This window comes from Scardinius erythrophthalmus, assembly GCF_964197995.2.
Source record: "Scardinius erythrophthalmus genome assembly, chromosome: 5".
NCBI classification, from domain to species: domain Eukaryota; kingdom Metazoa; phylum Chordata; class Actinopteri; order Cypriniformes; family Leuciscidae; genus Scardinius; species Scardinius erythrophthalmus.
In genome coordinates, this window is record NC_138225.1 from 42,154,490 (window position 1) to 42,178,861 (window position 24,372).

Consider the following 24,372-nt stretch of genomic DNA (forward strand, 5'->3'; position numbering starts at 1 on the left):
GAGGGCAACTCCTGGCGCCGTAAATAAAAAGTTTCAATTAAAGTTCAGGAGAGTAAAGAAGCAGAGGACTTCCATGGTGAAGCAACATCTGACCAAGGTGAAGCTGGAGGGATGAGAAGCCAAGGTGGAGCCAACTGGTTGACGGGTTGAGATGAACTTAAGGGTAAATTAGTGGATAATTCAGCAGTAAAATTTAGTCTAGAAAAATCACAAGTGCACAATAATTGTATAAAATCTGAACATTTTGTGAAAAAAAATGTTTAGTGGGGAACAAATTAGAGACAATAAGTGTAACACTAAATCTGGTAAAACTTTACACATTGCTCTTTGTATTGTTGTAAAATACATTCATGAAAAACAAGATAAAAATTAAAATTGAGACATTTTTTAAATGTATATCACAGCTGTTTAATGAGGTAGCAACATATGATAGATAGGACAGAACAAGAACGGCTATTAATAATCTTTCATTTCGTCACTGTATTATAATATGAAAGGCTCCAATACAGTGTGGCACAAAGCGCTTATGCACATCCTGAGCGCAGAATGATGTGCTTGAAGCAACATGAGTCACAGCGCGCACACGTCGAGTCCGCATTGAAAAGTTTAAAGCACAAAGAAAATACATGTTGATGCGTACTGTATTATACAGTATCTATCTATGCAATAGTCTATTCAGCATTTTCTTTTAACAGTTTTAAATTTCAGTTACTGTGCGCGTGAAGAACAAATAGTGCTCTGACTTTACTCCAGTGTTGTGATCTAACTAACAGACACCCGGTAGAAAGTAACATGATTAAGGTACAGCAATAAAGTCCAGCAAGTTCAAGTTGTTTTATGCGAAACCATAGACCTTTATCTACAGATCAAATATAATAATAGTAACATTGAATCATTTTGGAGAGAGTTTCATCGTGTTAACTGTCGTAACCGAACGCGACGCGCTGTTTGAATGCTGAATGGAGAATGATTGACAGCTGCAGCTGTGGGAAACTCTGAATGATCTTGAATTTAACGACTTAAATATTCATTTATATCTCACATTATACTATATAATGGCTTCAACGTAAACGTATGGTGCTTTATAATGTTTGTGTGCCTTTTGTGGGGCTTAACAATAACACAGAATAGTATACGCACGATATCGGATTTGGATCGGCCTTGTCTGACCGATACCCGATCCGCCAAAAATGCCAGTATCGGAGCCGATACCGATACTGAGTATCGGATCGGTGCATCCCTAGTTTTCATTCCCCACAAAGATTTCACCTCAACTAATTAATTCAAGTTTGTGAATTTGAACGTGAGATTCGTTGCATTGATCATAAGCTGCCTTATTTGGAAATGACCTCAGTCTGCATTGCTGCTCACATCCTGCATTATTGACACAGGACTCGATGTGATTCACTCTCCATTCATCTCTGAAAGTCTAATGCTATCCATGTTGCTTGGGCTTATTTAGTCGTTTTCCTTAAAATGCTCTTGCTAGGCTTGCAATCATATTGGCTACGTGTGTTACTTGTCTGTTGTCATTGGCAACTGCTTGCGTTGCACATGCTGTACTTTTAGCACTATGCAGCACAGATTTAAGCAGCTTGCGGTGATAGTTAGGAAATAACAATTCATAGTGCAAACGGAATCTTTTCTGCTGTGGCACAGCTCTAAAAAGACATAGTAAACAGACACTATTCAGTTGAGTCAGTTCAGCGTTGATTCTGTCGGGTATCGGACACGCTTGGTCTATCTAGTTCTTGGAAACACAGCGTTCTTAAAGCTATAGTGTATTGTGCTTAAGGCTATCTGGTTGCTATTTGAAACATGATTGTTTTAAAGGTTATCTAACCTATATGTTATTGAAACACTGCTTCTTCTATCTAGTTGCTATTGAAAACTGCTTACTCTAAAACCTGTTAGTTGCTATTGGATACATGCTTGTTTTAAGGTTATTTAGCACAGTCGTTATTTGAAACATGGCTATGTTTTAGGCCGTGTGTCCACCAAAGCGTTTTTAGCCAGCTGAAAACGCTAGGCGCTCTGCTACAAACGTTCAGCTGTGGGCGCTTGAGAGCGTTTTGGCAGCGCAGTGTTTTTTCAGTTGAGACGGTTGAGACCGAGACACTGTTGTTATGATACGGAATATCCGCGAAAGTCTTACTAGTATCTCATTTCACACATATTTTGTTTCTGTGTTGATTCTATATTAAAATGTAATGTATTTTCTCTGGCTCTTGATTTTGTTCCGTTATTATGCTTGTTGTTGTCCTCTGTTGACGTTGTACAAGCAGAATCATGTGGTGGACGCGGTTGGTCGGTGTGGTATTAGTCCCGCCCCTCCTCCACTGTGATTGGTCGGTTGGGTAAAAAGTGACAGTGATGAGCTCAGCGTTTTACCCAAAGTTGAACATTCTTCAACTCTCGGAGACCTGTAAAAAACGCAGAGCGCTCGGCGCTTCAGCGTGAAAAAGACGCTCAGCGCCTCGCTGCGCTCATGGCGTTTTAAAAACGCGGCGCTCCCATTGAAAACAATAGAAAAAACACGCCAGCCGCGAGTAAAAACGCTTTGGTGGACACACGGCCTTAGGCTTATATCTGGTGTCATTGTCACATGCTGTGCTAAGCTTATTAGGTATCAGAAATATGCTGTCGTTTCAGCAACATTGCTATCAGTACTGTGCTGGTAGTTGCTAGTGCAAATGTTATCAAATATATGCTTGTTACTTAGGCTTCTAGTATTATTGTGTTTACTGTTTTAACCCTCTGGGGTTGGCGGTCGTGCCGGCAATACCAGCTCGCTTTTATTCCTATCAGTGCAAAAGAGACTCAAAATACTCTGTTGATTTTGATCTTACATATAAGTGTTATACATCATTCAAAACTTTTAAATGTCTTCTTTTATTTGTGTACACTCATAATAAAAACAAAATATTGTGTTTTTCGTAAAAAACAAACAAACAAAAAAAACAATATGATGCGCATTCTGCCGTCTCTCTCAATTTGAAGTTCATTCTGAAACGCGACAGAAAATCAACTGTAACTCAGCTATTGTTTGTCACACAGACTTGAGACATATGTCTTTACAAAGCTTGATGCAACTAGCATTAAATATACACCTAGGATGACTTGAGGGTGAGTAAATCATGGGGTAATTTAAATTTTTGGGTGAACTAACCCTTTAAGCTGGTCTACAGCGCTATTTTCTTCTAGATCTGCTGTACAGCAGAAACAAACTTTGTTGCACTATTTTCCTGTTATCACTGTGAAGCTGCTTTGAAACAATCTGTAATGAAAAAAGGGCTATATAAATGAAGGTGACTTGACTTGACTGGGTGGAACCAGCAACAATGAAGAAGATTCAGGGCTGGGCGGAACCAGCAGAGAAGGGAGACTCAGGGAACTGTCCATTTAAAAAATCCTCATAAATATTAATAGAGGCCATCTGCAGCTCACCCTCAGTGGTGGGAGTGTGTGGGGGGTTTTCTTCCGTACTCCATTAGCAATCCCACTGTCATGCACGAAGTTGCCGGCTCACACACCTGGTCAGACATCTACAATGAAGTTCTCATCTTCATCGCGACAGGTTCAGGCTCTCCGTCTGCTGTAGTCTCTGTGTCTCTGTGCGTCATGGGAGTTGGCTGGCTGGACTCTAAATATGCCACGGTGACTTGTGCGAGGTGAGGCTGGACGATGGAGATGGTATCCTTTACAGCTTCGCCTACTGTAACTGAGGACCCATCCACCCACGGGTGAATAATGGAGATGGAACCCTTTCAGCTTCGCTAACTGAGGACCCCACGGGGTAAAGTTGATGTACTCTTCTAAGGTCCAGCAGGTATCTCCCTTTGGCATCAGAAAGCGTATCTCATCGTCCAGCCCGCATTTAAAACCTTCCTTAAGGGTGAGGTTATCGCATGTGGTGCGGTGGCAGATGTTAACAAACTGCTCCACATAGTCCTCCAGATCTCAGACGTTTTGAACAATAAAAACCGTATAGTCCCCTCTGGTCCATGAAAAGTTCCTTCTTGAAATATGTTAAGTGTAGCAATCTCCAAATTCTTTCTCATGGGTCTGGTGTTCTGTCATGGGCCCGCAAAGGATGATGAAGAAGATCAAACAATATACTTTTCTTTAATAAAACAAAACAAAAGCAGTAATCCAACAAGAGTATACAATGCAAGAAAAAAACAACCAACAGCAGACAAAAAAAAAAACTAAATAACTGAAGGGCTTATAAACAACAAAACAAACTCCTGTGGTCTAATTAATCAGATAATGAATAACCATGGTAACTAATGATAAACGGGAGCAAAGGAAACAGGAAAACAAAGAGAATCAAACTTAAATTCCTTGATAATGAAACTAAAACTATGACTTGCAGCATCATGCTTTGGGGCTGCTTTTCTTCAGCTGAACTGGGGCTTAAAGTGAAGATGGAGAGAATCATAAATAGCTCAAAGTACCAATCTATTTTGGCAGAGAACCTTTGGCATCTGCTAGAAAGCTGAAAATGAAGAGAACTTTTACTTTCAACATGACAGTGATCCAAAATATACATCTATATCAACAACAGAACGGCTTCAGCAAGGAACGATTCATGTTTTAGAATGGCCCAGCCACAGCCCAGACCTGAATATAAAGGGTGCTTCAACTAAGTATTAGTTAAGCACATTGTCGTGGAAATTTTCAATACGAATACAACCTACTAAGCTGACTTTTTCCACCATGAAAAATTTGAACAACAATTGTCAATATAATATAATATAATACTACAGTACTAATACAATACTACATTATACAATAGTACCTTTGGGGTAAGTCCCATCCTGAATATAATACAATATAATACTATAGTATATCGGGGTAATTCCCTTCCTGAATACAATACAATACAATACAATACAATACAATACTTAAAGGTAATTCCCCTAAGAATGGTGACGGCACCCTGTCAAGAAGCTATTATCACTACTTTAAAACCACCTGTGAGCACCAGTTCTTTAGCATCTATACACTTAGGTGTACGCTGGTGCGACACAGGATAATTAATAGGGTACAACGGGGTTAAAGGCGCAGTGGGGGGTAAAAGGTACCTTTGATTTTAATTTTCCTCTAAACCACTAGATGGCACAACTTGCCGCAGCACTAAAACTAAACACTAAAACATCCGCTTTTGAAGATGGATGTGGAAATTTGGCTGATCATCGATGTGATTGCGGACAGCAGCGCAAAGTTGATTCTTTGCTAATTTGATCTAATATTTGATGTTTTTTTTGTTGTAGATTTAAGTCGAAAATGAGAATCGGTAAAATTATTGAATATATTTTGAGACAAAGGTCTTAATGATTTTCAGTTTTGTTCAAGCTAATTAAAGCAACAGTTTTTCAATAACAGAAGAATATGTAAAAGTGTTTGTGGTAAAAAGCACTCCTGCTGTTGGGGCTAAAGACACAATAATTAACATAGTCAAGTCATCTTCATTTATATAGCGCTTTTAACAATGCAGATTGTTCCAAAGCAGCTTTACATTGATAATAGGAAATTGTTTTAGCTTTATAGCAGCTCTTGAATAAAGTTATTATCCAGCTAAAGTTAGTTTGATTGATTCACTTCCGTCGCACTCGCAACGATCATTAGTTAATAACTTTGTGGTCGCTAACACGACACTGTTTTAAAGGGATATAAAGGGAAAAAGGCTCATTTTACAACTCCCCCAGAGTCAAACAGTTGAGTTTTACCGTTTTCGGATCCATTCAGCCGATCTCCGGGTCTGGCAGTACCACTTTTAGCATAGCTTAGCATAGATCATTGAATCGGACAAGACCATTAGAGACAAGAAGAGTCAAGTTTTAAATAGGAAAAATATCGAAACTCTTTGGTCATTTTTTTTGAGAGAGATGCTAATGGTCTTGACCAACATCAAGTTTTTTTTCTAAATTACACCGGTTTCACGGTATATGGCGTTTTTTTTTTTTTTTTTTTAAGCATGACTGGGTGTAAAACACATTTTTCACTGAGTGAGAGAGCAAATACTGCAGTCGATTGACTTAGAATGCCCTATTTTACTGTCATGAGTGAATATTGTAGAAAAAAATCCACACTAGTATTAATACAGGTTTCCAAGGCTGTTTACAAAGAGGTGCCAGCAGGCGCTTTAGGAGCAGCAGAAATAACTGTCCCCGGTAACGGCTGTACACAAAGCAGCAGCGCTCATAAACGCTGCTTTATCAGGAAAGATAAAGAAAGATTCAATCGTAATAACAAAGAAACTTTTCTAAAGACCGTCAGTTCATTTCAGATACATTCATATAAAAACACCCACGCCGCGTTTTGATTTTGAAACGTGCAGTGCTCATGTTTATTCGACGATGTCAATGCCAACCACAAATAGATTTTCCAAAAGGCTGTGTTGATATTGTGAACCAATGTATGGAAAACACTGTAATATAATTTGAAAGCAATCAATTATAGTTTAACCTATCCACCTTCAAAGTCATGCTTAGTTTCACCACAGTGAAAAAGGACCCTCTCAAACAGTGTCGCGTCACGCCGCGCCACGTTCCGATCGTTATAAAGCGACATACACCGGTACTGCGGTATTTTAAAAATCCATATCATAACAAAAATAAACACCGGTATTCGGTATGAACCGGTACACCGCCCAGCACTAGCGTGCACATGCACATTACGAGTTCAGTCTATAGGTGTAGGTAGGTAGTTTTATTTCATACCCGTAGGTAAATTTGTTATGCCGTAAAAAAGAATTCAGTTGTCCACACATAATAGACATAACAACATACAACTAATACACATACAAATTTACAAGTAAGCATCATGACAAACTGCACCGCAACACATAAATCTTTGCTATCCATATTAATTTACAAATCCTAAAACTTCTCTCGTACTAATATTATTTAAAACTTCAATTGCGGCTGGGACAAAAGTATTCCTGTACCGTCTTGTTTTCCATCTTGAGGCTGCAAACCGGCGACCAGACGGAAGTAACTTAAAATCAATACGTAAGGGATGTGACAGATCACTCAAGACAGTACTTGCTTTCCGATACAGCTGTTTTTTATAAATACATCCTAAATTCCTTTGATTTACACCTATTATTCTACTCGCCCACCTTACAATTTGGTTTAAAGAGTTTTTGTTCTTTACTGACAGGCTTCCATACCACACCCCAATGGAGAATGACAGAACTGATTCAATAAAAGCAGAATAAAATAATGTCAACATGCGTCTATCAATGTGAAATTTTGCAAGTTTCCTAAGGCAACTCAAACGTTGGTGACCCTTTTTACATATCATTTCGCTATTCAGCTCGAATGACAATTTAGAATCTATAACTATACCAAGATATTTAAAATTCTCTACCTGATCCACAGCCTCCCCTTTAATAATCGTAGTGACATGATTAACAGGGCGTGTTCTAAAATCAATAATCATATCCTTCGTTTTAGTAATATTTAATTTTAGATAGGAATCATCGCACCAGGTTACAAAATCCTCTACAACTGGACCATGGCCAGACTCATCCCCCTGTAGCAGGCTCACTATCACTGTAGTATCGTCAGCAAACTTGATAAATATCCTATTTTCGTGTGAGCTTTGACACATGTTGGTGTATAGAATGTATAATAAGGGCGAAAGAACACAGCCTTGTGGAGATCCTGTGGATAAACTTAGTACATCAGAAAAGCTACCATTTACTTTTACCCTCTGCGTTCTATTGGTTAAAAAGTCTAGTAACCATCCCACTAAATTGTGGTTCAACTTAAAATATTCTTACAGTCTCCTAGCTAATATTTACATTTACATTTACATTTAGTCATTTAGCAGACGCTTTTATCCAAAGCGACTTACAAAGTAGGACTAGATTAAGCGAGTCATCATGAAGAGGCAAAAACAAAAAGCAGCGCAAGAAGTGCTCCAGATACAAAGTTCAGGCATTATTCAGAGTAGCATAAGCCCGATAAGCGAGGTTTAGAGGGAAAGGGGAGGTTTTTTTTTTTTTTTTTTTTTTTTTTATGAGGTTAAGTGCTCCCGGAAGAGATGGGTTTTCAGCTGTCTTCTGAATGTTGTCAGGGATTCTGTATTCCGGATGAGGGTGGGGAGAGCGTTCCACCAGCATGGAACTGTGAATGAGAATGTTCTGGAAAGTGATTTTGTGGCTTTCTGGGATGGAACCACGAGACGTCGCTCGTTGGCCGATCGTAGGTTTCTGGTAGGGATGTAGACTCGTAGGAGTGAGTGAAAGTAGGAGGGAGCTGAGCCTGTGATAGATCTGTAAGCAAGCGTCAATGCCTTGAACTTGATGCGAGCAGCGAGAGGTAGCCAGTGCAGTGAGCTGAACAGAGGAGTGACGTGGGTTCTCTTTGGCTCGTTGAAGACAAGACGGGCTGCGGCGTTCTGGATCATCTGTAGGGGTTTAGTTGCACATGCTGGAAGTCCGGCCAGAAGAGCATTACAGTAGTCAAGCCTAGAAATGACCAGGGCCTGGACGAGAAGTTGTGTTGCATGCTCAGTTAGGAAAGGCCTGATCTTCCTGATGTTGTGCAGAGCAAACCTGCATGATCGAGCTGTCTTTGAAATGTGATCTGTGAAGGTCAGCTGGTCATCAAACGTTACTCCAAGATTTCTCACCGACTTTGATGGGGTGATTGATGATGACTCTAGCTGGATAGTGAAGTTGTGCTGTAGAGACGGATTGGCAGGGAGGACGAGAAGCTCAGTCTTTGCCAAGTTGAGCTGCAGGTGATGTTCCTTCGTCCACGTCGAGATGTCCGCCAGGCAGCTTGAGATCCGTGCAGCTACTGTGGGATCATCTGGTTGAAACGAGAGGAAGAGCTGTGTGTCATCAGCATAGCAGTGGTAGGAGAAGCCGTGTGCTTGTATGATGTGTCCCAGTGATGTGGTGTAGATGGAGAAGAGGAGGGGACCAAGAACTGAACCCTGGGGAACCCCTGTGGTCAGTTGATGTGCTCCGGATACCTCGCCTCTCCATGCGACCTTGAAGGACCTACCTGTGAGATAGGACTTGAACCAGTGGAGTGAAGTTCCTGTGATGCCCAGTGCTGAGAGGCTGGACAGAAGGATTTGATGATTCACAGTGTCGAAGGCAGCAGACAGATCCAGGAGGATGAGGACTGAGGATTTGGAAGCAGCTTTTGCGATCCGTAAGGCTTCTGTGACAGACAGTAATGCAGTCTCAGTAGAATGCCCTTTCTTGAAGCCGGATTGGTTGACATCCAGCTGGTTGTTGAGAGACAGAAAGGATGTTACTTGGTTGAAAACAGCTCTTTCAAGTGTCTTCGCAATGAATGGTAGGAGAGAGATAGGTCTGTAATGTTCTACAAATGATGTGTTTAGCGTTGGTTTTTTAAGCAGTGGAGTAACCCGAGCCTGCTTGAATGCTGTAGGGAAAATGCCAGTATGGAGGGATGAGTTGATGATGTGTGTGAGTGCTGGTAGAAGTGTGGGAGCGATGGCTTGTAGAAGGTGTGAGGGGATGGGGTCAAGAGGGCAGGTGGTAGGGTGACTGGAGAGGAGAAGTATAGATACTTCTTCCTCGGTTAGTGGAGAAAAAGAGGGCAGAGGGATGTTGGCTGTGGAAGGGGTCGGTCTGGGTTCCTGCGTGTGTGGAGCTGCGAACTGACTGCTGATAGATGTTTTGTTGGTGAAGAAGATCGCAAAATCGTCAGCAGTTAAGGAGGTGGTGGGTGGTGGTGGAGGTGGACAGAGGAGAGAGTTGAATGTCTTGAAGAGTAAACGTGTGTTGGAGGAGTTGTTGATCTTGTTGTGGAAGTATGAAGATTTTGCAGCATGAACATCAACAGAGAAGGAAGCGAGGAGAGATTGATACGTACTCAGGTCAGATGCGTCTTTTGATTTGTGCCATTTCCTCTCCGCTGCCCTGAGTTCGGTCCGGTGTTCCCTAAGAACCTCAGATAACCAGGGGTTAGAGGGAGTAGCGCGTGCTGGCCTGGAGGAGAGAGGGCAGATATTGTCTAGGGAAGAGGTTAGAATGGAGCATAGGGTATCCGTTGCGGTATTCACATCCAGAGATGTGAATTGTGAGGGTGGGGGAAGAGAAGATGAGACGGCAGAGGAAAGATGGGAGGGGGAAAGTGAGCGCAGGTTTCGCCTGAAAGTGACTGGTGGTGGGGTTGGTGGTGCAGGGGTAGAGAGTTGTAGACTGAAGGTAATGAGGAAATGATCTGAGAGATGGAGAGGTCTCACCAAGATGTTGTCTGTGGTGCAGTTGCGTGTGTAAACCAGGTCCAGTTGGTTGCCTGATTTGTGAGTACCTGTGGTGATGAGTTGTGTGAGATCGAAAGAGGCTAGGAGAGAGATGAAGTCTGCTGCATACGGCTTGTCGAGATGGATGTTGAAGTCACCAAAGACTAGAAGTGGGGTGCCATCCTCAAGGAAGGAGGACAGCAGCACATCCAGCTCATCCACAAAGTTACCCAGCTGACCTGGGGGACGATAAATGACTACAATATGGATCTTAATGGGAGTTGTGAGTGTAATAGCATGATATTCAAATGAGTTGTTGTTGCATATAGACGAGAGCACAGCGTATTTGAAATAGTTAGAAACGAGGAGCCCTGTACCCCCGCCTCTCCCAGACTGGCGAGGGGAGTGAGAGAAGGAGAAATTGCTAGAGAGAGCAGCGGGGGTTGCTGAGTCTTCTGGACGAATCCAGGTCTCAGTCAGGCCCAAGATATTTAGAGTAGAATGAGATGCAAAGGCTGGAATGAAGTCAGCTTTATTGACTGCTGACTGGCAATTCCATAGGCCCACGGAAAGAGAGAGAGGAGTGTGTGCGGATGGGAGAATGGGACGCAGATTGGCAGTATTGCGCTGCCTTTTGAGCCTGATGAATGGGCGTTGCCCAGTGATAACACGAATGTGTTGAAAGCACATGTTGTTTAAGGTAAACTATAAGATAAAAAGAGTGAAGGAAGAGGGAAAAGGAGATACTTAAGTGCCTTTCTGGTGTCCTTGCTCGGTGGAGTCGCGCAGGTAGAGTCGACGGTCTTTACCCGAGTCGGTCTTCACACGAGGAGGCTGAACACGAGAGCTGAACGCTTCCGCTGACGCTTCCGCGACAGCGCGCAAATTACACAGATATACAGATAATGCTTTCACCGCTTGAGTGAGTACAGCTGTTTCGGTCAGGCAATTAAGTCTGAATAACGCGAAAATGTGCCAAGACGAAACTGCAATAAGAGCAACGGCTTAAGTGCAAATTAGACTGCAATAATAATCAATATCACTCGCGGCTTTATGTTAAATAAAGCAGCGCGTCTAACTGAAATACAGAATTATGTGAAGTTAAAAATTCAAAGTAAGCTGAGAATCGAAGATGGCCTTACCTCGATTAAAATACAGCACTGAAATAACAGAAGAACAGAGTATTCCAGAAAAAAACACTTGCGCGCTCTTGTTGTGTCTCTAGCGTGCTGCTCGCTGGTCCTTATGGAGTTATCTGAGACTTCACTATTTAAATCTATTCTTACATAAGCTGTTTCGGTCGGGCAATTAAGTCTGAATAACGCGAAAATGTGCCAAGACGAAACTCGATTAAAATACAGCACTGAAATAACAGAAGAACAGAGTATTCCAGAAAAAACCACTTGCGCGCTCTTGTTGTGTCTCTAGCGTGCTGCTCGCTGGTCCTAATATGTGGGGTTGAATAGTGTTAAAAGCAGACGCGAAGTCAATGAACAACAATCTTGCGTGAGTATTTTTCCCCTCTAGATGCTTAGTCAGTAAATTTAATAACATAAGTGAAGCATCCTCAACACTTCTATTTGCTCTGTATGCAAATTGCAAAGGATCGAGGAATTGTCCAGTCTTACTTAAAAGCTCAGATTTTACTAATTTCTCGAATGATTTCATCACTAAAGAGGTGAGGGCAATTGGTCTCAGGTCATTTAACACTTTAGGCTTGTTACATTTGGGAACAGGAATAATAATAGACTTTTTCCACAGGTTAGGTACTTTTTGTACCCGTAGTGACCAATTAAAAATATCAGAAAATATTGAAGTTAGTTGCTTCGCACAGTGCTTTAAAATTCTCCCACCTATATGGTCTGGACCCGGACTCTTGTTCTCCTTAGTGGAGAGAAAAATTTTCTCCACTGCTGCCTGTTCTAAGACCATATGGGAATCATCATTACACAGGCATCTTAGTTCTTCTACCTCATTTTTAAAATCAAAACTCTAAAACCTAGAATAAAACATATTAAGAGCATTTGAAAAGTAATCATTTGATCTAAAACCGTCAATACACACAGTACTCTTATTTACATTATGCTGTATACCCGCAATTTTCTTCATACCCGACCAAGCTGAACCTAAGTTATTATCTGCCAAGTTTTTTTCTAACTTAACTTTATATGCTTGTTTAGCTTTAAAAATCTCTGTTCTAACCTCCTTCCTCGCTGTTACCCTCTCTAATCTATCCCCCTGCCTATAGGCTAATTGCTTGTTCCGCAAACTTGATTTGACTGATTTTGTCATCCATGGTTTAGTATTAGAGAAAACCTTAAATTTACGTGTAGGCACAATCATATCCTCACAAAAGGTTATGTATGAACAAACGACATCAGTCAGTTCATCAATATGTTCACAAGAGTCTTTGAAGACCTCCCAATCTGTACAATCAAAGCACCCTTGTAAACGGACGGTAGAGTCATCTGACCACATTTTAACTTCTCTTGTATGGGGTTTTTCTCTCTTGAATAATGGTCTATAAATAGGAAGGAGCTGTACACAATTATGATCAGCAGATCCCAGTGCTGACAAAGGTACAGACTTATAAGCCCCCTTTATATTCCCATAACAGAGATCCAGCGTCTTATATTGTCTTGTTGGGCACGTGATGTACTGGTCTACTTTGTAAGTCGCTTTGGATAAAAGCGTCTGCTAAATGACTAAATGTAAATGTAAATGTAAAAATTTGGCAAGGACTTTTTAAGTGACACATGATTAAAATCTCCCAAAATAAAATTCGGCGCCTCTGGTGAAATGTTTTGAAGTCCTTGAACAACATCAGATACAGTGTTCGATGCAATGACGTTGTTTGCTTTGGGGTGAATGTACACAACAGTTATAAAAATTTGTGGAAATTCTCGTGGCAGATAAAATGGACGAAGAGATACCGACAATAACTCCATATCGGGTGTACAAATGTTCTCCCGAACAGTCACAGAAGTACAATAGCGTTTGTTGATATAAAGGCATACACCCCCACCACGGGATTTACCTGTAATTTCTGCGTTCCTGTCTGTGCGAAATGGAATGCCAAAACCATCAACACTCAAGCCGTTGTCCAAATCCTGCTCAGTTAGCCAGGATTCTGTGAATGCCATTGCACAGCTGTTTCTGTAATCCTGCAGGAAATGATGTATGCGTGTTTGAATATATGTGCGCAGGCGTGTAGTCCTTCCCTACAAATCAACCCTCAACATACTTCTTGTCTGGCCTTAAAATACAGAATTTTTATCGCTTCCGCGTAGCCACGCGAACCGGAATTATCTCGACAACGTTTTATCTGTAGAGAGGTAAAGGGAGGGTAGGGAGGCCTTCACAGGGGAGATACTAGTTTACATTTCAGGACTGCGCTGTCGTCGCGTCCAGGCGCAGGTCCTTCATCAGATCTGGATACAGCCTGGATCTGGCGGACTGCAGTAAACCTTGGGATAAACAGAGAGACCAATATTAGCGTAGATGCCATTCTTCTTATGATGTAACAAGTACATCAGGATTTATGGGAAGTGTTCCCGGTTCTGGCTGACCTATGCAGCCTAACATTGAATTATAAAAGTCTATAATGTGTTATGTGTATGCTAGGCCAAAGAGATGTGTTTTTAGTCTAGCTTTGAACTGACAGAGTGTGTCTGCTTCCCGGACAATGTTAGGAAGACTGTTCCAAAGTTTTGGTGCTAAATAAGGAAAAGGATCTACCGTCAGCAGTTGATTTTGATATTCTAGGTATTATCAACTGGCCGGAATTTTGAGATCGCAATAGACGTGAAGGACTATAATGCGTTAAGAGCTCGCTCAAGTACTGCGGAGCTAAACTATTTATTGCTTTTTAAGTAATCAGCAATATTTTAAAATGTATACGATGTTTAGTAGGGAGCCAATGCAGTGTTGACAGAACTGGGGTAATAATGGTCATACTTCCTGGTTCTGGTAAGAACTCTAGCTGCTGCGTTTTGGGCCAGCTGTAATTTGTTTATTAAGCTTGCAGGGCTTAATTAGAAATAGCTGGCTAACTTTTCCATTTGTTGACATGACATGGTTAGATTCAGATGGTAAATATCAATAATCAAGTTTGGTGTCCACCTTAGACATAATCATCATATTTATAATGAAACCATCATATTTAAAAATTGATATTAATCATATCATATAATAATATACAATTTATTGTTACTACTGCAGATATGTATTACATTTATTATGAATCCTCCTTCAATGCTTTCAGAATCTTTACTTTTAAAAATAATTTTGTTTCTGTATTTTTGAAATATATTTTTATATTAACATTTTAATGACAGTATGTTTATTGAACAAAAGTGAATTATTTTATTTATCAAAATAAACACAAAAATCTAAATCCTACAAATTTTGCTAAAGTGACTGTTTTGAACAACAATTAGTTTAGACCTATTTAAAAACATTATCTTTTGCCCCATTCTGGTGAGAAATTGCCACCTTGCCACCTCATACATTTATAAGATTTTTAAACAAAGTAAACCACTTTTATTATTTTTCACACAAAATCCATCCATCCATCCATCCATCCATCCATCCATCCATCCATCCATCCATCCATCCATCCATCCATCCATCCATCCATCCATCCATCCATCCATCCATCCATCCATCCATCCATCCATCCATCCATCCATCCATCCATCCATCCATCCATCCATCCATCCATCCATCCATCCATCCATCCATCCATCCATCCATCCATCCATCCATCCATCCATCCATCCATCCATCCATCCATCCCGCAGCATATACCAGACACCGACTCCCAAGTTGCTCTTTTCAGGAACAAAGGTTTTATTCACGTCCGGGAGCTCACTGGTCTCAACGACCAAAAGAGACTCTCTGAACCAAAAGATACATGTACAGTACCAGTCAAAAGTTTGAAAACATTACTATTTTTAATGTTTGTGAAAGAAGTCTCTTATGCTCATCAAGCCTGCAGTAAAAAAAAAAAAAAAAAACAGTAATATTATGAAATATTGTTACAATTTAAAATAATGGTTCTCTTTTTTAATATATTTTAAAATGTAATTTATTTTTGTGATGCAAAACTGAATTTTCATCAGCAAGTACTCCAGTCTTTGGTGTCTTATGATCCTTCAGAAATCATTCTAATATGATGATTTGATACTCAGTTATTATCAATGATGGAAACAGTTGTGCTGTTTAATATATTTTTTTGGAATACTTTTTTCAGGATTCATTGAGTAAAACGTTAACAGCATTTATTCATAAAAAAAGCATTTATTCAAAATAAAAACATTTCTAACAATATAAATCGTTACCATCACCTTTTATCAATTTAACGCATCCTTGTTGAATTAAAGTCCTAATTTCTAAAAAAAAAAAAAAATAGTTATTGTTCCCAAACTTTTGAACGGTAGTGTATATTGTTACAAAAGATTTCTATTCTAAATAAATACAGTTCTTTTTATCTTTTTATTCATCAAATAATCCTGAAAAAAGTATCTCAGGTTATAAAAAAAAATATTAAGCAGCACAACTGTTTCCAACATTGATCATAAATCTATTAGAATGATTTCTGAAGGATCATAAGACACCAAAGACTGGAGTACTTGCTGATGAAAATTCAATTCAGCTTTGCATCACAAAAATAAATTACATTTTAAAGTATATTAAAAAAGAGAACCATTATTTTAAATTGTAATAATATTTCATAATATTCCTGTTTTTTTGTTTTGTTTTGTTTTTTACTGCAGGCTTGATGAGCATAAGAGACTTATTTCAAAAACATTAAAAATAGTAATGTTTCCAAACTTTTGACTGGTACTGTATATAAATCTTACAGTTCAGTAAAAATCAATGTCACTCAAGTCTTCTTCACTGTGATTGGTTATACTGATCTGGTGATTGGTTTGTAATGATCTGCTAATCATATGACTGTTAGTTGCACTTGCATATGACTGTTTAAAGCACTTTTTGGGTAAGTCTAGATTCTTTGATCATGTGATGAAAGATATACATGGTCTTTTATTTGAACTTTTTTTTTTTTTACTTGTCACTTTGTTTTTTTTAGTGGCATTTCAAAGGTTGTAGCCTAATTTTTACATCAAAAGTGCACAAGTTCTGATATGATTTATCCTAGTTTAAATTTTTTACATCACAAAATCCAGCTCTGGTGCATAGACTTTTTATATCCACTGTCGCTTTTGTCAATCTGCCCACAGTTTCCTCTGCAAAATCTAATATATATATATATATATATATATATATATATATATATATATTTCTGTTAATCGTTCTTTTTCCTTTTTCTGTCAGGCCAGAGTGAAGTAAAGACGATGGAAGACAGAAGCTTATTGCAGAATATTCGCAGACCTCCCAAACTCAGCACACCTGTTCTAAGTATTCCCAATTACTCTGTTGTTCTGTGTGTGTGAGTGTAATATGTTGATGTGATGCTTCATTAAATTATGTTTTAATTGTGATTCTCCTTTGAAAATGCTTTAACACTTTAGCTATGTAGCTCCCTATAACTGTCAGAGCATTCTTTGTAGGATATACAAACACAAATATTATGCGTAAACCTTGTTCAAGTATAGATAAAACTAGAGTAACTATTATAAAACTGAGAAATGTTTGAACAAAATGATTTAATTAACTGATTTAATTGTTTCACAGTAATCTCCAAACTCTTTGTGACTGTCCTGCCCATCGCTCAGGTGTCAATTGGTATGTATTTATTATTCTAGGTCTTTCTAAACATTAGTTAATTTTGGGCATATAAAAAAGCCTATCAACTCACTTCTTTTTTACAGGTGCAATACATCTGCAAGACTGTCCAAAGCAGCCCTATATTCCCATTTATCTGCTGGTGTCAGGTGTGTTTGCATTGGTCCTCGGTCTGCTGTCCTGCCTTCCATGCACTCAGGAGCCAGAAGATGGCACTCAAACTCCTCTGAGTAGTCTCTGTACTGCCTGGAATTCACTGGTGTCCCTTTTCCTCTTCTGCTGGTTCATCGCTGGTAAGATATAATTTGTTTTATTAACTTTTTTATTAATGTGAAATTCAGATTATGTAGCTATTACAACTCTATTTTGAACCAGTGTACAGGGTACAAAAAAGAGTTAACATTGAAGACGATATGCAAGTGAATATTGGCTTTGATTAGTCGATAAAAAATCATTCGTTTTTTAGAGATTGCCAAATAATGTTATGATTGAAATCACAATAAAGAATTGCTCTGTTGTTGTTTTTTAATATTATTATTATTATTATTATTATTATTATTATTATATTTTTATGTGAACGATTAATTAAAACCGATAAAAAACTGTGAAAATTGCACATATGTTTTACAACATACATCTGTTTATATTACATTTAGTATAACATTTATATAACTAACTTTAAAATACATAATATGCAGTACCTGTCAAATGTTTAGAGACATTCATTTTTTTTTATGTTTTTGAAAGAAGTTTCTTATGCTCACCAAGGCTGCATTTATTTAATCAAAAATACGTAATATTGTGAAATATTATTACAATTTAAAAAAGTGTATATATATATATACAGGGTGGGCCATTTATATGGATACACCGTAATAACATGGGAATGGTTGGTGATATTAAAGTCCTGTTTGTGGCACATTAGTATATGTGAGGGGGCAAACTTCTCAAGATGGGTGGTGACCATGGTGGCCATTTAGAAGTCGGCCATCTTGGATACAACTTTTGTTTTTTCAATAGGAAGAGGGCCATGTGACACATCAAACTTATTGGTAATGTCACAAGAAAAACAATGGTGTGCTTGGTTTCAACGTAACTTTATTCGTTCATGAGTTATTTACAAGTTTCTGACCACTTATAAAATGTGTTCAATGTGCTGCCCATTGTGTTGAATTGTCAATGCAACCCTGTTCTCCCACTCTTCACACACTGATAGCAACACCGCAGGAGAAATGCCAGCACAGGCATCCAGTATCCGTAGTTTCAGGTGCTGCACATCTCGTATCTTCACACCATAGACAATTGCCTTCAGATGACCCCAAAGATAAAAGTCTAAGGGGGTCAGATCGGGAGACCTTGGAGGCAATTCAGTATATATATATATATATATATATATATATATATATATATATATATATATATATATATATATATATATATATATATATATATATATATATATATATATATATATACACTCACCTAAAGGATTATTAGGAACACCATACTAATACTGTTTTACCCCCTTTCACCTTCAGAACTGCCTTAATTCTACGTGGCATTGATTCAACAAGGTGCTGAAAGCATTCTTTAGAAATGTTGGCCCATATTGATAGGATAGCATCTTGCAGTTGAAGGAGATTTGTGGAATGCACATCCAGGGCACGAAGCTCCCGTTCCACCACATCCCAAAGATGCTCTATCGGGTTGAGATCTGGTGACTGTGGGGACCATTTTAGTACAGTGAACTCATTGTCATGTTCAAGTAACCAATTTGAAATGATTCGAGCTTTGTGACATGGTGCATTATCCTGCAGGAAGTAGCCATCAGAGGATGGGTACATGGTGGTCATAAAGGGATGGACATGGTCAGAAACAATGCTCAGGTAGGCCGTGGCATTTAAACTATGCCCAATTGGCACTAGGGGGCCTAAAGTGTGCCATGAAAACATCCCCCACACCATTACACCACCACCACCAGCCTGCACAGTGGTAACAAGGCATGATGGATCCATGTTCTCATTCTGTTTACCCCAAATTCTGACTCTACCATCTGAATGTCTCAACAGAAATCGAGACTCATCAGACCAGGCAACATTTTTCCAGTCTTCAACTGTCCAATTTTGGTGAGCTCGTGCAAATTGTAGCCTCTTTTTCCTATTTGTAGTGGAGATGAGTGGTACCCGGTGGGGTCTTCTGCTGTTGTAGCCCATCCGCCTCAAGGTTGTGCGTGTTGTGGCTTCACAAATGCTTTGCTGCATACCTCGGTTGTAACGAGTGGTTATTTCAGTCAAAGTTGCTCTTCTATCAGCTTGAATCAGTCGGCCCATTCTCCTCTGACCTCTAGCATCAACAAGGCATTTTCGCCCATAGGACTGCCGCATACTGGATGTTTTTCCCTTTTCACACCATTCTTTGTAAACCCTAGAAATTCTTGTGAGTGAAAATCCCAGTAACTGAGCAGATTGTGAAATACTCAGACCGGCCCGTCTGGTACCAACAACCATGCCACGCTCAAAATTGCTTAAATCACCTTTCTTTCCCATTCTGACATTCAGTTTGGAGTTCAGGAGATTGTCTTGACCAGGACCACACCTCTAAATGCATTGAAGAAACTGCCATGTGATTGGTTGATTAGATAATTGCATTAATGAGAAATTGAACAGGTGTTCCTAATAATCCTTTAGGTGAGTGTATATGTGTGTGTGTGTGTGTGTTTATATAGTATAAAAACTTTTTTAGAAATATATGTATATATATATATATATATATACACGCATATATATACACACACATAATATATATATATATATATATATATATATATATATATATATATATATATATATATATACATACATACATATACAGGTTTTTTTTTTACCCCCCTCCCCCCCACCTTTTCCATGATTCTCACTCCAAGCTAAACTCAAAAGTTGGCAGTCCTGGTTTTAGTCTTGTCACCTTTATTTATATAGCGCTTTTTACAATACAGATTATATGAAAGCTAGCCTAGAAATCTAGACGCACCCTAGCAGTAGCAAATTTTATTTTGCAGCCAGTGTCGTCTAGCAACTCTCCATTGGTTTGCGAGTTGGACCCTGTTTCTGTCGAGTCCGAAGAACTATCATATCAACAAGAGTTGGATTAATTTTGTGAAGAGCCACCTTGATGGAGAGCTGAGGATCACCGCCAAAACCCACCTCTTTAGTGATCATTTTACATGGGATAGTTTTATAAACTTTCGTTGGAGACAACTGGGATTCATTCACTGATAATCCGCTGTTATTGGTGAATGTGGCCGAACCGACTATCTCCCGCCTCGGCCTTCATCCTCCCGTCGCGCGGACAACTGGTGCTATCATCGGCAGTGCGTGCCCACCAATGAGTGTAAGTTGCCTTGTGTGCTTATGTTATAATTATAGTAGGTAGTCCAGGCTCGAACATGTATGGCTTTTTAAAACAAATTAAGCTGCTAGGAGCATCCTTTCCGGCTGTAACGGTGACAGTTGAGTGTGGCGAGTCGACGGCAACGAGCTTTCCCGCGAGTGGGCGTGGTTTCAACGCAGCCAGCGGACATGCCCCCAGCATTTGAGAGCAGAGACTACTGCTCATTTTTTCAAGATTTTGATCGCTTATTTTATCTACTTGCCGGCTTTTTTTTATCATTAAAATTTGGCTGGGTGGCTAATAACAATTTTTTCTGTGGTGTGACAAACTCAGAACACATACTTAATTTTGACTTTACAGGGACTTTAACATAATGACGGCAGAGTTGTGACGGTACCGCGTGAATTCCCTGCTACTTGAAAAAAAAGAATGGCTGCTGCTGCTGGCGAACAGTGGTCTTTCGAATCAGCTTTGGCCGCGACTCTGGAGGACTTGGAGTTAAGCTTTTCTTTGAGAAAAGAACAAAGAACGGCACTGAAGTCATTCTTAAAAAAGGAAGATGTGTTCTGAGTTTTGCCGACCGGATACGGCAAAAGTTGAATCTATCAATTAGCTCCGCTGGTGGGAAAATGCTCTGGTTGGTTGTAGCGCTATCCTATTGCATGCAGAGGGAATTTGAAAGACAACAGTTTATCCCGCCCCTCAGACTGAGCCCTGCCAATGGTGTGTTCCCAGGCTTGTCAGGCTATATCAAAGCAGCTTCACAGTGATAACATGAAAATAAGTTTCTTGAAGAAAATTGCATCATCGTCCACCTCAAGTAAGGCAGATCAGTAATATTGTTGAATATTAAATGTCCTCAACTAAGCAAGCCAAAAGCCAAGGCAACAGTGGTAAGGAACCAAAACTCCATCAAGGTGACAGAATGGAGAAAAAAAAACTTGGAAGAAACCAGGCTCAGTCGGGGGCCAGTTCTTCTCTGGCCAACGAGCGAACAGTTTATGATTATGATTCAGGCAGCATTACAGGTCAGAAGTCAGATTGGATCAGAAAATTCTGAATATTATCCAGTTCCATCTAGTTGGAAGTCAGAGTCATCACGCCGGTATGGAGACGAGTTTGTTGAGGATCAGTGGCGATGAGGCCTTCACAGGGCTGATGAGGCTGGCACCTCAGGGATGTGTTGTGGATGGGTCCAGGCGCAGGTCCACCATCTGATCTGGATACTTTTTTAGTGATTAATTTAATTAAAGACTAAATTAAATTTTTGGTGATTTAATTATCAGTATCTAACCTGATGAAAATGTGTTTATTCAATGTTGGGCACATTATATTTCATCTGCAGCAGCATTGTGAACTTTTGTAAAGATACGTTTAGCCATTAACTTTTAAATACATCATTTAAAAAAAAAATGCATCAAATTTTAAACGCATGAGGAGTCTCCGCCTCACGACTAGCAGATCTAGTCTACTCTACAACATTTCTCTCCGAAACGGTTGGAAATTAAATTAGATTGAATGGAGGATTTTAACTGTGACAAGATGATTGAGAGTACATGCTTTTAGGGCGAAGTATAAGTAGGTGAATTGGGACGCAGTAATTGTCTTGATTATGTTCACATGTGTCTTGTTTAGTCATGAGTCCTTCTGCATTTAAGCCCTCATGTTTGCCAGGTTACTTTGTCTAGTATTGTTTCCGGTAACCTCTGTTGGTGAGTTTTCTGTTCATGTTTATTAAGTTTATCGTTCCAAGTCTTTGTATAATTTGATTTTGTTACGTTTGTCTTCTATGAAATACTGCACATGGGTTCTTCAAACTTGCCACCAGTGGATTAGCTTACATTATCTGAGCACCAAATTAGTGTATTAGTACGATGTCTGAAGGATCTGGAGCAATGACTGCTGAAAATTCAGCTTTACTATCGCAGGAATAAATTACATTTTAAAATGTATTCAAATAGAAAACGGTTCTTTTAATTTTGCTAATATTTTGCAATATTACCATTTTATTTTTTTATTAAATAAATGCAGCCTTGGTGAGCATAAGAGACCACTCTTTAGTATAATACTCTTTAGTATGATTTCTTGGCCACAAGGGTATTTCAACATGGAATGTGCAGAAAAGTGCAGACTAAGTGCAGACCAACGATGCATGGGTCAAAGACCATGTATATCTTTATATATCACGTGATCACATTTATATATCACAAGATCACATTATATATCACATTTATTAAACAGATTTGTCAAAAGTACTATCCAGTTCCAGTTTTTTTTATTTACCCAGTGAAGTGCTTCATATCACCCTCTTTACCCTTGTCTCCCCTACAGGTAATGTATGGATCTACTCTATTTACCAGCCTAATTACGACATTAGCAGTAGGACCGATTATTGCAATAAGACACTGTACCTATTTGCTTTCTGGACCACCACATTGGTCTACATATTGCTGGGCATTGTCTTCTTAGGAGGTTGCTGTATGTTATTCTGCCTGTGTATGTGTGGAAGGAGTGGAAATGTGGATGATGTATGATGAACAGGGCCAGCAACAGTCAACAGTAATATTCCTTATAATAACACACTTGTGGACTTTAGCAGTTTCTAAATCCTTTTTTTTTTTTTTTTTGCCTTTATTTGATGTTGTGCCACTTACTTCTCTGCCACTTCAGCTTTTTGACAAGGAATATTGCAAGTTTACTAACTGGACTGGTTTACTGTCTTTTATAATGGCATGTGTCAGATTTTGCATTTGAGAATATTGTGGAATACTGAATAAAAACAAAAAGATTAATAAATTGATATAAAATATATTACCTATTATCACTTTTTCATTTATGTATTGTTATTTATTACACTGTTCTTTGGAATACTTGATTTTGATTAGTCTACTGTGGCATTTTGCACAAATATTTTTGTACACTGACACTAAACTGTATAATTGACGTTGGCCCTGGCACCCTGTTTCTGTTGCTTTCATGTTTTTTCTCACATAATAATAATAATAATAATAAAAAAAATCAATTCAAATCGATATTTCATGTCTTATTTGTGGTAAATACTAGTGTATAAAAACAGGATAACTCACAGTCAGCTGGTTAATTGCAGAATAAACCTCAACATGGTGATCTGGACCCTAACAATAAGCGAATGTACATACCTACTCATAAAATGAATTGTGGTTCCTATAGAGCATGGGGCTGGGCGATATGGCTTAAAAATATTATCACAATATTTTATTTTCCATGTCATAAGGTCATATCATTTCACATATTTGTTAGACCTTGAGAATGAATGTAAACTTATCACTATATTTGAGTAGCCTTGAAAGCCTTGAAATAAAGGAAATAAAAGTTTTGTCACAAGGGTACAAATATGTACCCTATGCCAAGGGTACAAAAGCTGTACCTTTGAGGGTACAGCCCCAGTGACAAGCCATTGTACCCCTAAAGGTACAATTATGTACTTTATTTTCTGAGAGGAGAGAGAGGAAAGAGGAGGTAAAGAGAGAGAGCCCTAAGAAAGGGACCCAGAGAAGAAGAGAGCCAGAGCATAAAAAGACAGAGCAACAGTTTCAATCTTCTTTGATCCTTTCCTGACCATGTGACTAAAACCCAGATGCGAGACATTTAAACTGACCAATCAGATAATTACACTTCCCCCACCGTAACTAAAGGTGTGACAATTCATAGACCCCCCAAAGTACACACATATTGGCCTACAGGCCTTGATCACTATCTGTGTCTTTGGGAACTCCAAATGGTCCTTAGAAAGAGGGGGTAGAAAAACAGTAAAGCAAATGTCTTTTTTTTTGTTTAAAATATCTTGGATTATTTTCAATTCTACATTACCGTTGATCATTAAAAAAAAAATCGTATTCTGCGAATTGTCAAGTCGCCTTTATTTACATATAGGGTTTTATACAGATTGTTTCAAAGCAGCTTTACAGTGATAAACAGGAACAAGATCATGGTGCAAACAGAATTCAATCC

At 39.0% G+C, this 24,372-nt stretch overlaps 1 protein-coding gene across 3 annotated transcripts in view; it reads left to right on the forward strand.

Annotated features, from left to right (window-relative positions):
- The window catches only part of LOC308691555 (transmembrane protein 272-like), a 36,067-nt gene extending 11,695 nt beyond the window's left edge, over positions 1-24,372 (forward strand). For all 3 annotated transcript variants that reach the window (XM_081366908.1, XM_081366907.1, XM_081366909.1), the window contains exons 2-5: positions 16,582-16,665; positions 16,942-16,992; positions 17,079-17,285; positions 22,714-24,372. In XM_081366908.1, the coding sequence (XP_081223034.1) occupies positions 16,602-16,665; positions 16,942-16,992; positions 17,079-17,285; positions 22,714-22,916 (525 nt within the window). In that variant the 5' untranslated portion in view covers positions 16,582-16,601 and the 3' untranslated portion in view covers positions 22,917-24,372. The remainder of the gene's footprint in view (positions 1-16,581; positions 16,666-16,941; positions 16,993-17,078; positions 17,286-22,713) is intronic.